This window comes from Somniosus microcephalus, chromosome 4 (genome assembly GCF_052327205.1).
Source record: "Somniosus microcephalus isolate GS21.2 chromosome 4, FLI_Smic_1.0, whole genome shotgun sequence".
In the NCBI taxonomy this organism is placed as follows: domain Eukaryota; kingdom Metazoa; phylum Chordata; class Chondrichthyes; order Squaliformes; family Somniosidae; genus Somniosus; species Somniosus microcephalus.
The window spans coordinates 197,245,389-197,263,362 of record NC_140990.1 but is presented as its reverse complement, the minus strand read 5'-3'; the positions used below and the strand labels follow the sequence as shown (position 1 = coordinate 197,263,362).

Below are 17,974 nucleotides of genomic sequence, written 5' to 3'. Positions count from 1 at the left end.
CTGACCTGCTGAGTATTTCCAGCATTTTCCACTTTTATTTCAGATTTCGAGGAATCGCAGTATTTTGCTTTTGTTCCATCTGTTATTCTTGCTTTCTCCAGTTATGGCACTGTAACAACTCGGCCTGAAACAATAAACAGCTAAAAGACATACCATAGTAGATTTGCAGTGTCACTGCCAGGTCGTTACTCTGGCGGGCGGATCACGCTCTTTCTGACTTACATTGCATTAATTTTGCTGCAATGATAATAAAGATGTTTCTTTAAAAGGTGTGCGATCCATTCAGCCACATCACCACCCAGGCGGTGAAGTCACACATCTACACCACCATTTCCTTGGACTGTGAAAAAGGCCAAATAGATCTACTCATATTACCTGTCTTTAAAACAGGGACAAATTAGGTCCACACAAATGGGCACCCCATTAGTTTAACATCAATCGTGGGCCAAATAATGGAAACTATTCGGGGTTAGATTGCAGAAGTGGCACTATAGCAATAGCTTACTAAGAAATTGGTAGCATGTTGTGGAAAATCCTGCTTGTGTAAATACCTTGAATTCTTTGAGATAATTACAAATAAAATAGAAAAAGTTAGGGATACATAGAATTAGCAGCATAGAAACAGGCCATTTAGCCGAATGGGTCCATGCTGGTGTTTAGGCTCCATATGTGCCTGCTCCCACTCTACTTCATCTAAACCTATCAGCACATCCTTCTATTCATTTCTCCCTCATGTACTTATCTAGATTCCTCTTGAATGTAGCTAAGCTATCCGCCTCAACTACTACTTTTATCTACTACTTTACCCTTATCTATTCTTTCTGTTACTTCTTCAAAGAATTCAGTAAGGTTGATCAAGCATGACCTTCCCTTTTAGAATCTGTACTGATTATTCTTTGTTACATTTTCAGTTTCTAGATATTTTCCTATTACATCTTTGAGTAAAGATTCCACTATCTTTCCAACCACTGAAGTTACACGAATTGGTCTATAGATCTCTGGACTTGTTCGATCTCCCTTTTTAAATATAGGAATAACAGTAGCTGTCTGTCAGTCCACTGGCGCTATTCCCCTTTCAAATGTATGCCTCTGCTATCTCTTCCCTTGCTTCTTTTAGTATGTGCAGATGCAATCCATCCTGATGAGCAGTTTTATCCTCTCTAAGTATGACTAGTTTGCCATTTTATGACACTGATCAGGCAATCAGCGCAGATGTCAATGTGTCCAGTAGGGACCTCCTATTTCCTGGTTATTAATTATAATGATGACACTGCTCTCTGATGCTGAGGTCACATTGGGCTAAATTAGCCAGTCACCTCAAAGGACTAAGGGAGTGCCAGTAAGCCAGCAGGAGCAGCCAGTCAGATGGCTGCAGGGTCATCAGATGACCGAGCACGATTGTGCGGCAATGCTACATCCATCCCCCCAATCCCCATGAGCAGCAGCAACCTGTCACCACACTTACTCCTACCACCTGCACAGCACTTAGAAAGACCATCAGAATTGTTTCAAAAGGGCCCAGATCACTGACTGTCACCAAGGAGAAGTACCATAGTGCAAAACATTGATGCCACATACTCAATTCACTTGTACAGAAATTAAATGGTAGAAATTTGTTCAAGTCTAGGCTCAACTGTTCCTTTGACAAGAGACATATTGGGATAGTAGCAGACAGGTTAATGGCTATGCATAGTAGTTAAGGTGCAGCAGATTGTAATGGTTGGCATGTGTTTGGGCCACCGTATTGTAAACAATCAGGCAGGAATGTGTGTGAGGGATCGGACTACTTACTGAAGTAAAAGTTTTGTCAATCAGCGACTGGTGATTGAGCCTTATTTGCTGCAACTTGCCTTCTTTAATTTCTTCCTCCTCTTGCTCATCCAGCTTTAGGAATGTCATTAGAATCCTCAAACAAATTTTTGGCATAGGAAAAGGCTGGAGCCACATAGACAAGAGAGCATTTGTATAATAATGAACCTACGATTGAAAACTACTTTCCATAACAACCTGAGATAGTAGGGAGTTTATCATTTCATTTCCAATGTTTCCCATAGGCATTCATACATGAGATGGTGCGAGAAAACATGGCCTTGCATACACAGCATGGGATTGTCATAGAAGTCCTCTTGAGAGGGTGGCAGCTGGATAATGAGCAGTTCTATTGGCCAATCCAGGGGCCAAAATTCCTTTCCAGGGGGAACACAAAAAGAACAAGTACCGACTGTTGCAGGCAAGTTGAAAAAAAATCTACCAAAGGAAGCCGATAGGGGCTCAGCCTGTCAACGTAAAGAAGGGAGACAACCAAGTCCAGAGAACACTTTGGTTTGATTCAATGATAACACTGACCAGAGTGTTGCACAGACAGTTCTTCATGAGCAGGAGAAACTGATACGAGTTAAAGTAAGATTAAATTCATTATAACTGTTGCTCTTTACTGAATGTAAAATAGAGCAACTTAATGATTTGTATCTGGCATCATCTCTCTAAAGTGGTAACCAATCGCCCCTTTTGGAAGAGTAGCACAGACGCCCTCATGTGTGAGGATCATGTTATTACATGCATATAAACAAGAGGGTCTTGCTGTTAAACGCTCCAGTTACACTATTACACATCTAGATATTGGATAGCGAAAGTAAATTCCTGGTCACGAGGGACACAAGTCTGTTTATGGGTGGCATAGATGATGCTAATCTGAGAGATTATCTAAAGCAATCCCAAAATGTCTTCATTGGTACAGATAAAGCCTCATGTATCAATTTGCATTAAACACACTGGTTCAGCTTCAGTGTAAAAATGAGTTGGAGAAATGTGGTGTATTTATTATTTTCTTGCTGTTTTTCTGCTGTTTTGACTTTCTGCACCTCTGATGTTTTCCTTTTAGTAAATCTGACTAAGACATTCAGAAGGAGACTATACCAAAATGGTTGTGGTAATTAGAGTTTTATTTAGTACAAGACAAAGCATAATTAACTAGTCAGATTGCCAATAGTCTTACCATCTAAGGCAATAGATACAAAATGTGTGAGTTACTTCTCACATTGTTTTACAGAACTGAAAGAGCCCCAGTGATACAGTAATTCAATGTTCTGTTTATTATCCGGGTTCACTTTGATGTCTGGTATGGAATATATCACATGATTTAGTTACTTGGCAAGCTGCTGAGCACTGACAATTTCATGAACACCAGAATAATAAGCTATAGCATAAAATATTAATGATTAAACATAATGCTTTAAAATTAAACAGTTTAAGCCATGTGGAATTTTCTTCACGATTACCATCTGCCTTTGCCCCAATATCTCCATCCACTCTTCAGTAATCTTATAAAATCTGTAATTTAATCAGCAAAATTAATTCAGTGGGATTTTGCAATAGTTTCAGCTATTAGTTAACCATTTTTCTAAGGGGTTTTTGGTGAACATTATTCAGTTTGTCAACAAGCTGAAAAGTCTCTTCTCAGTAAAATGAAAATGACTTTGACTTGGATACATGTGTAGAGATGGGCTGATGTTGGAAAGGATGTGCGTTTCCCCCGAGATATTTATGGTTAATTGTTTAATTCTGGCAGTGTCGCTTGCTGTTACTGCAATAACCAAGCACAGATACATGGAACATTTTTATCTCTGTTCACACACAGCTGCGTGAGTGAAGGTAGTTTAAAATAAATTGTGAGGATTGGTTTCATCCTCACACACAAATATTTATTAAATCCTCCAATATGGACAAATGCTGGCAACACTTCATCGCACTCAATGATTCTCACAGCCTATTCCCTGGACAATACAGTCTTTCTATCAGTTGAAAGCACTCGCAGGGTTTATTGACTACTGGATTCCACAGGTCTTGTCTTCGGTTCCCTGCCATCATTATTTTAATTTTATTTATTCATTCAAGTGCCCATTTAGTGCCCATCCCTAATTGCCCTTAACTGGGTGGCTTGCCATTTCAGAGGGCAGTTAAGAGTTAACCACTTTGCTGTGGGTCTGGAGTCACATATAGGCCAGACTGAGTAAGGACGGCAGATTTCCTTCCCTAAAGGACATTCGCAAACCAGCTGGGGTTTTACGACAATCCGGTAGTTACATGGTCACCATTGCTGACACTAGCTGTTTATTCCAGATTAATTTATCAACTGAATTTAAATTTCTCAGCTGGCATGGTGGGATTTAAACTCATGTCTCTGGGTCATTAGTCCAGGCATGTCAGGATTAACTAGTCCAGTAACATAACCACTATCCTACCATTCCTCATTATAAAGGATTTGAAAATATTTGCTAATGATACCAAATATATGCCCACAGCAACTTGTAAGGGGGATTCCTGAGCAGGTCTAATCATTGCAGGGCAAGAATCAAAAAATAAGTGGAAAGCTGAACTATATAACTAAAACAGCAGAGTACAAGTCAGAGGAAGGCATACTTAAGTCATAGTGGTCAGACCACACTTTGAATACTGTGTCCAGTTCTGATCACTGAGACACAAGGCAGACATTCAAATTCTGGAGGCAGTTCAGAAAAAGAGTCTGATCCCTTTTGTCAGTGAACTGAGTGACAAGGAAAGACTTTGGGCTAGAAATTCATTATAGCCCAGGAAGTTAGAGAATTACCGCCAGACGCTAATGCTTTAGACTGCATGGAAAATTCATTCTCACTGCTCAAAGAAATGATTGGAGCGCTAATTCAAGTCTTTAAGCCCAAGATCATTGGCATTACACTCAAAGGGTGGAACAATATCAGGTGCCGTCCAACCGCAAGTCATCATTGCCACAGGGTAGTTCCAGTTCTTAAAGGGGAGGTTCATTGATGCTGCAGAACCTCATTCTCAGCATTGCTGACTGTGCAGCTGCCTCAGCAAGCAACAGTAGGTCAAGGAGAAGGAGCTGGACGACTGAAGTACCTGTATTCATGACAGATCCACGCCCCAGGGAGAGAGCCCGCAGATTCTGCAATCAAGCATTGGAGCCATTGATTTTCGCTGTGGAGAGATGGAGAGCAGTACTCTACCCGGCTAGTGGCAGGAGGCCCTCACCGCAAGTCTTCCACATCATGTGGAGGGAGGTAGCGCAGCACATCTCGGGTAGCACTTTGGCCCCCAGGATCCACACACAGTGCAGAAAAAATTTAATGACCTCACTTGTGTGGTCAGGGTGAGTCAATGCTTCAACAAATGCTACATGCCATCATCTGAACCACAGTCTTCACACACTGCCCAAAGCACCACACCCCCAGCACTCAACCACCAACAATCTCTACCTACCAACACTCACACACACATCTCACACCTTGCACACAATGACAACTATTCAACTATGGCAGGCACATCACGCAAACACATTGCTCCACATTCACTCACACAGCTTCCTTTCTCTTGTAGACCAAGGTGGCTCACAACAGGAGGGAGCAGTAGTGTACAGGCCAACACCCAACCACTGTCTGCGCTGGAGAATAGAGTGCTGCAGGTTATTGGGCACCAGATGGTGAGCGCCATGGCCACTGGCGATGTTGACCCCCTTGGGGACAACAACGGTATATTCATCCCTACTTTTTCTTCCCACATCCCACTTCCCTCTCGCCCCACAATCATTTCACACTTTCCAGCTAATCGTGCTGCATGCATGCATTTCTCCCTTCCTGCCCCCTCCCCTCTTAACCCAACTCTTCTGTCTTTATGCTTTCAGATAATGAGCAAGCACCTGAGCAGCCTGTCCCTGAGGGCACCATAGAGAGCGAGGCGGGAGAAGAGGAGGCGGAAGAACACGCCGCGTCACTGCATGTCACCGCTGACACCAGCTCAGATATTGGCACTACGCATTCTTTAGAGGCTAGTAATATAGTATTGTAGGGGGATCTGCATAGGGTGAGGCACCAGGGATGAGTGGGCTACAGCAAGGCCAGGGGGAAAGGGTAGCACAGAGGCCAGCTCCCCGGAGGGCGAGATCGTGCGCGAATTCTGCTGTACAGGACTCAGATGAGGAGGCATTTAAAAGAAGGGTGATGGGCATGCACACGGAGACATCCACCTCACACATCAACATCTCCATGATCAAATACAGAAACTGAACCGGAGACACCCATTAGAGCGGGGGTCAATGTGCGCATGCTCACTGGCCCCTGGTCCAGGGGTGGGGCCTAGATACTGGGGGAGGGGCTCTGATACTGGGGGAGGGGCTCTGATACTGGGGGAGGGGCTCTGATACTGGGGGAGGGGCTCTGATACTGGAGGAAGGGTTTTGATACTGGGGGAGGGGCTCTGATACTGGGGGAGGGGCTCTGATACTGGAGGAAGGGTTTTGATACTGGGGGAGGGGCCCTGATACTGGGGCAGGGCCTAGATACTAGGGGAGGGGCTTTGATAATGGGGCGGGGCCTAGATACTGGGGGAGGGGCCTGAAACTGGGGGAGGGGACTAGATACTGGGGGAGGGGACTGGATACTGGGGGAGGGGCTCTGATATTCGGGGAGGGGCCTGACACTGGGGGAGAGGTCTAGATACTCGGGCAGGGGCTCTGATACTGGAGGAAGGGTTTTGATACTGGGGGAGGGGCCCTGATACTGGGGCAGGGCCTAGATACTAGGGGAGGGGCTTTGATAATGGGGCGGGGCCTAGATACTGGGGGAGGGGCCTGAAACTGGGGGAGGGGACTAGATACTGGGGGAGGGGACTGGATACTGGGGGAGGGGCTCTGATATTCGGGGAGGGGCCTGACACTGGGGGAGAGGTCTAGATACTCGGGCAGGGGCTCTGATATTCGGGGAGGGGCCTAGTTACTCGGAGTTGGGGCTCTGATACTGGGGGAGGGGTTCTGATACTCGGTGAGGGGCCTGATAGTGGGAAGGGGCCTGGATACTGGGGGAGGGGCCTAGATACTGGGGGAGGGGTCTGATACTGGGGGAGGGGCCTAGATACTGAGGGAGGGGCTCTGATACTGGGGGTGGGGACTAGATACTGGGGGAGGGGACTAGATACTGGGGGAGGGGCCTGAAACTGGGGGAGGGGCCTAGATATTGGGAGAGGGGCTCTGATACTCAGGGAGGGGCTCTGATACTGGGGAGGGACTATGATACTGGAGGAAGGGCTCTGATACTGGGGGAGAGGTCTAGATACTGGGGATGGGGCTCTGGTACTGGGGGAGTGACTTTGATACTGGGGGTGGGGCTCTGATACTGGGGGAGGGACTATGATACGGGGGAGGGGCAAAGACCCTTTAAAAGGACGGGAGCATGGGACTAGCTGTAGTGCACTTGCAGAAAACCAGCACAGGCTCGACGGGCCAAATGGCCTCGTTCTGTGCTGTAACCATTCTATTCTATGATAATAAATCCAGCCAGCCCAGACTGCTACTGCCCATGCTGAGGTGGTGCAGTCTACAGCCCTGAAATTCGGGTCTCCACAGGTGAGTACACATGGGGTACTCACCCGTAGGCCCAATGGAAGTGCCGGTTTCATGCATGCACTGCGCATGCGTGGGAAACCGGCACTTACGTTCCACTGAAAGAAGGGGTTAAGAGGTGGCATGCGTGCACAGGAGAGGCAGCGCATGCACATCGAACTTACGTTTTTTTTGCAGGTTTTCCCGGGAAGGTAAGTCTCCAGAAGATAGACATGTAAAAAGCAGTCGCAAGGCCTGATTTTTACAAGGTAAGTGGTGAATTAATTAAAATTAAAACATTTTTCCCACAGATTTATTATTTTTAAATACTTTAAAGAAAGGTAAGTTTATTTTTAGCCCCGTTAGAAAATAAAATTATTTTTTTCAAAAATTTAAATTATTGTTTAAAGTAGTTATTTCATGTAATTTATAGTTAATTTTAAAAATGTGATGTTTTTTAAAAATTTATTTGAAGATTTAGTGCTGTTTTGGGGCTTATAGTATTTATAGGTTTGAAACTTATGAATGAAGCATTCCCTGCTACCATTGGCTCTCCATGGCCCACGTGATCCCAGGGGACGCATCGAACTAACTGCGCCCCTGGGATACGCAAGCACTGTGCGCCAGCAGTTGCAGGAGGCCCAGAAGCGCAATTCCACGGGGGCCCACAGCTCAACAGCCGGCGTGGTAGGTAAGTACAGGTCGGGGGCTTGCACCCGCGGAAAGCTCCTGACCCGAATTTCTGGGCCAATATTTTTGGTGTAAATATGTGTTTACTTATTATTGATAAATTTATTCATTCAGTTTGGGTTCTTTTGTGGTGTGTCTCATTTCAGTTTTGTGCTGTGATATGGCCTGCAACAGGGATGGAATGATGGGGATGTGGTGACCAATGGGGATCTGGAGTTTAATTTATTGGAACCACACTCTGATGAGGCAGTCATGGACCACCCTTCCGGAAGGCCGATTGAGTAGCTGACTCCTCCCTCGCTCCTGTTCCTCCTCCTCCTCGTCTTCCTCTTCCTCCTCGTCCCCCTCCTCCTCTTCCTCCTCCTCCTCCCAAGGTGGTCCCGCAATCCGTAGTGGCAAGGGCTGGGTCCTCATGATGGCCAAATTGTGGAACATACAGCAGACCACCATGAAATGGGACACCCGGTCAGTTGAGTACTGGAGGGCTCCTCCCGAGCATCAAGGCAGCAGAACCATTGCTTGAGAACCCCGATTGTCTGCTCGATGATGTTCCTGGTTTCAGCATGGTTGTCATTATATGAGTGCTGGACAGAGTGTTGGGGTTGCAGAGGGGAATCATGAGCCAGGTGGAGAGCAGATAGCCATAGTTCCCAACCAGCCAGCTGCGAGCTTGACATGGTGGTTGGAAGAGTGCTGGCACACCGATCTGGCACAGGATGAGGCATCATGGCTGCTGCCAGGAAATTGGGCATTCACATTGAGGATTCGCTGTGTGTGGTCGCACACCAACTGCACATTATGTGAGTGGCAGCCTTTGCGATTACAGAAGTTCTCAGGATTGTTATGCGGCGCCCGGAAAGCCACATGGGTGCAGTCAATGGTGCCCTGCACCATGGGGAATCCCGTTATCCTGGCAAAGCCATATGCACGCTCGTCCTGCTTCTCTCTGGTGATGGAGAAGGAAATGTAATCCCTTCTCCTACTGTAGAGAGCCTCTGTGACCTCCCGTATGCAGCGATGGATGGTGAACTGCGAGATGTTAGCTATGTCTCCTGTTGCAGACTGGAAGGATGCGCTGGCGAAGAAATTGAGGGCGACGGTGTCCTTGACTGCCACTGAGAGAGCCGTCCTCATCCTGATCTGAGGCTGGAGGTCTTGCTGCAGGAGGTGGCAGAATTCTGTGACCACCTCCTTGGTGAAGTGGAGCCTTCTAATACACTGCTCCTCGCTTAATTGGAGGTAGGAGAAGTGCTGTTGGAATACCCTCAGAGGGTAAGGCCTCCTGTTGAGAGCCCTGATGGCCCTCCTCCTCCTTTTGGCCACATGTTCCAATCTTTCTGGCTGCCTCCGCTCCCTCTGCAGTAGATCCTGGAGGGCGAGGTCGACTGCCTGTACAGCCCCCATTAATGTAACCAAGTGTAGCAGTTTGATTTTTTTAAGAATAAATGTAACTACTTTTCAGTTACCACAACACCCCTGATACGATCTGCCTGGTGTTGAAGTTCCCAGCGGTACCTCGTACCGACGCCGCGACGGGGGGGGGATGGATTTGCCGTGCATCGCTGGATTCGCCTCACCCCAGCGCTACTGCATCAGCGCCCCATTAACATCAGCTGTTGATGCTAACAGGAGGCGTTAAAGAACTGGATTTTTTCCCCCTTTAGGCTTTTCAGCCTTGAAAGAAGGCATCTCAGAGGTGATCAAGTAGAGATATACAAGATCAAAATATTACAGAAAAAATCAAATCCATAATATTACTTCAAACAAAAATATCACAATAGACCATATCAACATTTATGGGTAGGTTAGTAGGTTAAATAGGAGGCTGAAGGAAAAGGAGATAAAGGCAGATGGAAACTGGTAGGCAAATGGGATTAATACTACTGCTTGTGTGGAGGATAAATTCCCACACAGACAACTTGGGCTGAACAGATTGTTTACGTGTTGTAATTTTATGTAATTCTGCAACTACAGAAATGGGACAAAATAAAGGAGAAATTACTCTTCAAAAAGTGACAAATAATCTCTGGTGATACTTACTATATCTGTATTTTACTCTCGCCAGTTCCTTGCCTTGTGAGTTATTGTGTAGATTCGTCTTTTAGATTTATAGCCATATATTTGTCTCCTACGGTTGTATTTCTTTCTTCTTCTCCGACCACACCACCACCAACCCCACGTTCTTCCTTTTCGGCAACGTTTCTAAATTAAAATGTATAATTTATATCTCAGTCCAGAGAAAACAAAGGTTTTTGACATAGAGTTTTCTAGAATAGAACGTTAACATTAAATATCTGAAGAATCCCCCTCTGTACGAACCAATCAACTCTTACTTGCAGTCAAACCTTCAATCGTCCATTTTTAGGCTTCAGTGCAGTGTCCTCCATAGACAGGTTTAAATTTGCATCCTTTAGAGGTGTGTCAGCTTGGCTCAGTAATAGAGCTCCTTCCTCGGAGTTAGATGATCATGGGATCAATCCGCACTGCAGGAGCTGAGCATTTAATCTAGCCTAATGTTTCAGTGAGGGAATGCTGTATCGTCAGTGAAGCCATTCTTTAGATGAGATGTTAAACTGAGACCCTGTCTGCTCATGTAGGTGGATGTACAAAATCCCGTAGTGCTATCAGAAGAAGAGCAGAGAGCTCTCCTGGCCAACATCTACTCCCTCAACCAGCACCACCAAAGCAGATTAATTGTCCATTTATCTCATTTGCTAATTGTGGGACCTCACTACAAGCAAGTTGGCTGCTACATTTTCTGAACGAAGTAGTGTGCATTGTGGTTTAACCAGTCACAGTCATTGGGTTTGAGAAGATGTCAAGTGCTGTCATTAGTGATCTGATTATTGTGGTACTCTGCCAGCTTTATATAAGAATCCATCCTGAGTCTCTCTGATAAGTTACAGAAATGGGGCCGAGGTTTCCGAGGCCTCTTGATACAGTCTGGGCCTCGTATGCAGTGAGCAGCTTATCGCAAAATCATGGGTGCACTGCCCGCAATAATCTGTCCATTGGCATTAACAGGAGGAATTTCACAGGCAGCTCACCAATAATATTCTGGCAAGCCACCAATTGCATGCTCGGCCCTACCAATGATCAGAGGACTTAGATAGCTCCGCCCACTGTTTCCTCAAGGTATGATTTGCAAATTATTTGGTCCGGAATTTCCTGCAACGGCATAACCGTCAAGTTATGCCAAAATTAATGCTGATCTTCCCGTTGGTGAGTTATGTTGGAATTCTCTGAGAGTCTTATTAACATACGCCAGAATGTAAAAACTAGCGACAAACAAGTGGAAATCAGCATAAACAATCAGGACCCCAGAAAAATGCTGAACTTACGCCATATTCCTACTTTATGTCTCTCTTTATGCACATTAGGCACAACATGTTTCAGACAATGCAATCATGAAGCATTTTAATGCTTAATGCAATTCTTAATGCAAATCATTCTGATGCAATAATGATGCATTCTTAGATACAGAAAATATATTGTAGGTCTCAGTGAGCAGAAATTAAAAAAAAAACGCTTAAACGATCACAGTAAAAAAGAATATAAGTTTGGATGCTGTTATGCGAAATAGTTTAGACTTAAATTTATAGCCCATTCAGAATGGGTGTAAATTCAGGAAATTTGCATGAGATTCACTTTTGTACGGGGGCAGACCTATATTGTGGGGAAGTGTGAAATTATCCACTTTGATAGGAAGAATGGAAAAGCAGAATATGTTTTAAAAGGTGAAAGACTAGTAAAAGTTGGTATTCAGAGTGATTTGGGGGTCATTAGAAAGTTAATATGCAGGTACAGCAGGCTTTGGTGAGACCACACCTGGATTATTGTGTAGTTTTGGCTCCTTACCTAAGGAAGGATATACTTGCCTTAGAGGGGGTGCAACAAAGGTTCATTAGATGTATGCTGGAGGAATTAAAAGTTTAACAAGAGGGTTGTCCTATGAGGAGAGATTGAGTAGAATGGACCCATATTCTCTGGAGTTTAAAAGAATGAGAGGTGATCTCATTGAAACACATAAAATTCTTAGAGGGCTTGACAGGGTAGATGCTGAGATGCTGATTCCCCTGGCTGGAGAGTCTAGAACTAGGAGTCATCATCTCAAGATAAGAGGTCAGCGATTTAGGACTAGATGAGAAGAAATTTCTTCACTCAGAGGGCTGGTCAGAAAATTAAAAGCACATGGAATCCAAGGGAAAGTGGCCAGTTGGATACAAAATTGGCTCAGTGGCAGGAAGCAAAGGGTAATGGTCGATGGTTTTTTTTGTGACTGGGGTTCTGCAGGGCTCAGTACTGGGTCCCTTGCTTTTTGTGGTATATATCAATGATTTAGACTTCAATGTAGGGGACCTGATTAAGAAGTTTGCAGATGATACAAAAATTGGCCGTGTGGTTGATAGTGAGGAAGAAAGCTGTAGACTGCAGGAAGATATCAATGGACTGGTCAGGTGGGCAGAACAGAAGCAAATGGAATACAATCTGGAAAAGTGTGAGGTAATGCATTTGGGGAGGGCTAACAAGGCAAGGGAATACACAATAAATGGTAGGATACTGAGAAGTGTAGAGGAACAGAGGGACCCTGGAGTACATGTCCACAGATCCCTGAAGGTAGCAGGGCAGGTAGATAATGTGGTTAAGAAGGCATACGGGATATTTTCCTTTATTAGCCATGGCAGAGAATATAAGAGCAGGGAGGTTATGCTTGAACTGTATAAAATATTAGTTAGGCCACAGCTTGAGTACTGCGTACAGCTCTGGTCACCATATTACAGGAAAGATGTGATTGCACTAGAGAGGGTACAGAGGAGATTTACAAGGATGTTGCCAGGACTGGAGAATTTTAGCTATGATGAAAGATTGGATAGGCGGGGGTAGGAAAAATAGAAAATCAGAGTATTTTTTAAATAGTGAGAGATTGGGAAATGTTGGTGTTCAGAGGGACATGGGTGCCCTTGTACATGAATCACTGAAAGTTAACATGCAGGTACAGAAAGCAATTAAGAAAGCAAATGGTATGTTGGCCTTTATTGCAAGATGATTTGAGTGTAAGACTTAATGTCCTACTGCAATTATATAGCGCCCTGGTGAGACCACACCTGGAGTATTGTGAAAAGTTTTGGTCTCCTTACCTAAGGAAGGATAAACTTGGCATAGAGGGAGTGCAACGAAGATTCACCAGACTGATTCATGGGATGGGGGGATTGTCCTATGAGGAGAAATTGCGTCGACTAGGCCTACATTCTCTAGAGTTTAGAAGAATGAGAGGTGATCTCATTGAAACATACAAAATTCTTTCAGGGCTTGACATGTAGATGCAGGGAGATGTTTCCCCTGGCTGGGGAGTCTAGAACCAAGGGTCACAGTCTCAGAATAAGGGGTCGGCCATTTAGGACTGAGATGAGGAGAAATGTCTTCACTCAGAGGGTGGTGAACCTTTGGAATTCTCTACCCCAGAGGGCTGTGGAGGCTCAGTCGTTGAGTACATTCAAGACAGAGATCGATAGATTTTTGGATGTTAAGGGAATCAGGGGATATGGGGACAGTGCGGGAAAGTGGAGTTGAGGTGGAAGATCAGCCATGATCTTATTGAATGGTGGAGCAGGCTTGATGGGCCGAATGGCCTACTCCTGCTCCTATTCCTTATGTTCTTATGTTGTTTTCTTTGGAACCGATTAGGCTGAGGGGAGATTTAATTGAGGTGTAAAATTATGAGGGGCCTAGATAGCATGGATAGGAAGGACCTATTTCCCCTAGCAGAGAAATCAATAACCTTGGGGCATAGATTTAAAGTAATTGGTAGAAGGATTAGAGGGGAGTTGATGAGAAAATGTTTTCAGCCAGAGGAGGTTGGGGTTTGGAACTCACTGCCTGAAAGGATGGTAGAGGCAGAAACCCACATCGCATTAAAAAAGTGCTTGGATATGCACTTGAAGTGCTGTAACCTACAGGGCTACGGAGCAAGAGCTGGAAAGGGGGATTAGGCTAGATAACTCTTTTTCGGTTGGCACAGACATGATGGGCCATATGGCTGCCTGCTGTGCCGTAAATTTCTATGGTTCTATGATTTGGTTGTCAATCTCTGGAATTCTCTACCCCAGAGGGCTGTGGATGCTCATTCGATGAGTATATTCAAGACTGGAATCGATAGATTTTAGGGCACTAAGGGAATCAAGGGATATGGGGCTAGGGCGAAAAGTTGGAGTTGATGTAGAAGATCAGCCATGAGGGGTCGTATGGCCTTCTCCTGCTCCTATTTCTTATGTTCTTATGTTAATAAGCAGCAGAGGGTTTCAGTGGAGGTCTCACAGAATCGGCGCAAAAGTTCATGCAATTTAGACGTAGCGCAATAAAGGGTGTAAGTCACTTCCACAATCTTTTGTGCCGAAAATCAGCATTACGCCATACTTGCGCTGTTGTTTCAGCGCAGGTTTTCAGGACATTGTAGGCCATTATTTCATTTAGCAATAAAATTTTTAAAAATCTGTGATTTACCTTTCTACGGTATCCTTCTGATGATTCACTGCTTCCCGATGACGATGATGATGAGGATGATGATGATCGTCGTGACTTTGTTGATGAAGTTGGTGCTGGAGTTGTTGTTGAAGTTGGTGCTGGATTTGGCGTTGATGTTGGTGCTGGAGTTGGTTTTGATGTTGGTGCTGGATTTGGCGTTGATGTTGGTGCTGGAGTTGGTTTTGATGTTGGTGCTGGAGTTGGTTTTGATGTTGGTGCTGGATTTGGCATTGAAGTTGGTGCTGGATTTGGTTTTGATGTTGGTGCTGGAGTTGGTTTTGATGTTGGTGCTGGATTTGGCGTTGATGTTGGTGCTGGTGTTGGTTTTGATGTTGGTGCTGGAGTTGGTTTTGATGTTGGTGCTGGATTTGGCGTTGATGTTGGTGCTGGAGTTGGTTTTGATGTTGGTGCTGGAGTTGGTGTTGATGTTGGTGCTGGAGTTGGTGTTGGTTTTGATGTTGGTGCTGGAGTTGGTGTTGATGTTGGTGCTGGAGTTGGAGTTGTTGGTTCACTGGTTACGGGCACTGTGGTTGTCGTCAAGTTTGTGTTCATGCATTGTAGTTTAACACTCTGGATACCATTAACATCAAATATGACCTGGCTCCTGCAAGTAGCAGTTACCTACAGATGTAGAGGGTGGTTTGTAATTCAGTAACAGTGTACCAAAACAGAACAGAAGTAGTAACAGTGAGTGGGCATCGACAGTTGATTATTGAACTAATGGTCACATGCCTGAGAGCCAGGATACTTTAAACATCAAGGGGTGTTATTAACATGGGCCACAGTTTTATTATCAGAGTAAATGTTGCATTGCATATTAATGAGATATTATGATAGCTCTATAGTGGGGGAGACCTTTCAAGGTTATCAGTGGGAGACCGAATCCATGTTATTCCTTTTCAGCTCCCTAAGCTCAACTGCCACATCCGGGATTTTCCGTTGGGAGGGACGGCAGGGCCACCCAAAGACAAGTTGTAGATTAGAGATAGGAATCTGTCATCTGCCATATTTCCCATTGTTAATACCTTAACAACACTGGGTGTCAGGAAGGCTGTTGCATTCTGATATCCAGCATTGCTAAAGCAGTGGAAGGGGGAGGGTCAAAAATGAAAGAGCTGCCTTGCTTAATGAACCTGGGATGTGGGTTTCACTGGCAAGGCCAGCATTTATTGCCCATCCCTAATTGCCCTTGAGAAAGTGGTGGTGAGCTGCCTTCTTGAACTGCTGCAGTCCACGTGTTGAAGGTACTCTCACAGTGCTGTTAGGTAGGGAGTTCCAGGATTTTGACCCAGTGACTATGATGGAATGACGATATATTTCCAAGTCAGGATGGTGTGGTATACAGTTGGGAAGGGAGTGGCCCTGGGAGTCCTCAACATTGACTTCGATCCCCATGAAGTTTCGTGGCTCAGGTCATGGGCAAGGAAACCTCCTGCTGATTGCCACCCACCGCCCTCCCTCAGCTGATAAATCAGTACTCCTCCATGTTGAACGCCACTTGGAAGAAGCACTGAGGATAGCAAGGGCACAGGATCTGGGTGGGGGACTTCAATGACCATCACCAGGAGTGGCTCGGTAGCACCATTACTGGCTGAGTTGATGGACACAACTGCCAGAATGGACCTGCAGCAGGTGGTGAGAGAACCAACATGAGGGAAAAACCTACTTGACCTCATCCTCACCAATCTACCTGTCGCAGATGCATCTGATTATGACAGCATCGGTAGCAGTGACCACTGCACAGTCAATGTGGAGACGAAGACACATCTTCACATTGCGGACACCCTCCATCATGTTGTGAGGCACTACCATTGTGTTAAATTGGATAGATTCAGAACAGATCTAGCAGCTCAAATGTGGGCATCCATGAGGTGCTGTGGGCCATCAGCAGCAGCAGAATTGTATTCCACCACAATCTGTAACCTCATGGCCCAGCAAATCCCTCACTCTACCATTACCATCAAGCCAGGGAATCAACTCTGGCTCAATGAGGAGTGCAGAAGAGCATGCCAGGAGCAGCACCAGGCGTACCTAAATATGAGGTGCCAACCTGGGGAAGCTGCAACACTAGACTACATGCATGCTAAACAGCTGAAGCAGCTTGCTATAGGCAGAGCTAAGCGCTCCCACAATCAACTGATCAGATCAAAGCTCTGCAGACCAGCCATTTTGAATGGTGGTGGACAATTAAACAACTAATGGGAGGAGGAGGATCCATGAATATCCCCATCCTCAATGATGGCAGGGCCCAGCACGTGAGCGCAAAAGGCAAGGCTGAACCATTTGCAACCATCTTCAGCCAGAAGTGCCGAGTGGATGATCCATATCGGCCTCCTCCTGACGTCTCCACCATCGCAGATGCCAGTCTTCAGCCAATTCGATTCACTTCACGTGATATCAAGAAACGGCTGAGCACACTGAATACAGCAAAGGCTATGGGCCCCGATAACATCCCAGCTATCGTGCTGAAGACTTACGCTCCAGAACTAGCCGTGCCTCTAGCAAAGCTGTTCCAGTACAGCTACAGCAGTGGCATCTACTCGACAGTGTGGAAAACTGCCCAGGTATGTCCAGTCCACAAAAAGCAGGACAAATCCAATCCAGCCAATTACCGCCTCAACAGTATACTCTCAATCTTCAGCAAAGTGATGGAAGGTGTTGTCGACAGTGCTATCAAGCTGCACATACTCACCAATAACTTGCTCACCAATGCTCAGTTTGGGTTCCGCCAGGACCACTCGGCTCCAGACCTCATTACAGCCTTGGTCCAAACATGGACAAAAGAGCTGAATTCCAGAGGTGAGGTGAGAGTGACTGCCCTTGAGATCAAGGCAGCATTTGATGAAGTGTGGCATCAATGAACCCTAGTAAAACTGAAGTCAATGGGAATCAGGGGGAAAACTTTCCATTGGCTGGAGTCATACCTAGCACAAAGGAAGATGGTTGTGGTTGTTGGAGGTCAATCATCTCAGCCCCAGGACATCGCTGCAGGAGTTGCTCAGGGCAGTGTCCTATGCCCAACCATCTTCAGCGGCTTCATCAATGACCTTCCCTCCATCATAAAGTCAGAAGTGGGGAAGTTTGCTGATGATTGCACAGTGTTCAGTTCCATTCGCAACTCCTCAGATAAAAACGCAGTCCATGCCCGTATGCAGCTCTTACTTTTGTCTCTTACCTCTTTAGTCGTCCATGGCTGTTTTCTTTTGGCAAGTAGTGATCTTGCCCCTCAAGAGTATAAACTGGTTCTGTATCACATTAAATTCTTTTTTGAACATCTTCCACTGATCTTCTGCCGTTTTACCCATTAACAAATTTCCCCAGTTTACTGCGGATAGTCTCTGTCTCATCCCGTTGAAGTTGGCCTTACCTAAATCTAGAATCTTCATAGCTGTT

At 45.5% G+C, this 17,974-nt stretch overlaps 1 protein-coding gene across 1 annotated transcript in view; it reads right to left on the bottom strand.

The window, feature by feature from the left end:
• Window positions 1-2,923: 2,923 nt before the first annotated feature.
• The window catches only part of LOC147120116 (uncharacterized), a 32,603-nt gene continuing 17,552 nt past the window's right edge, over window positions 2,924-17,974 (bottom strand). Inside the window, exons 4-6 of the mRNA XM_085985674.1 lie at window positions 14,561-15,202; window positions 10,100-10,261; window positions 2,924-3,330 (exon numbers count right to left, since the gene is read on the bottom strand). Of these exons, the coding sequence (XP_085841800.1) occupies window positions 10,112-10,261; window positions 14,561-15,202 (792 nt within the window). The 3' untranslated portion in view covers window positions 2,924-3,330; window positions 10,100-10,111. The remainder of the gene's footprint in view (window positions 3,331-10,099; window positions 10,262-14,560; window positions 15,203-17,974) is intronic.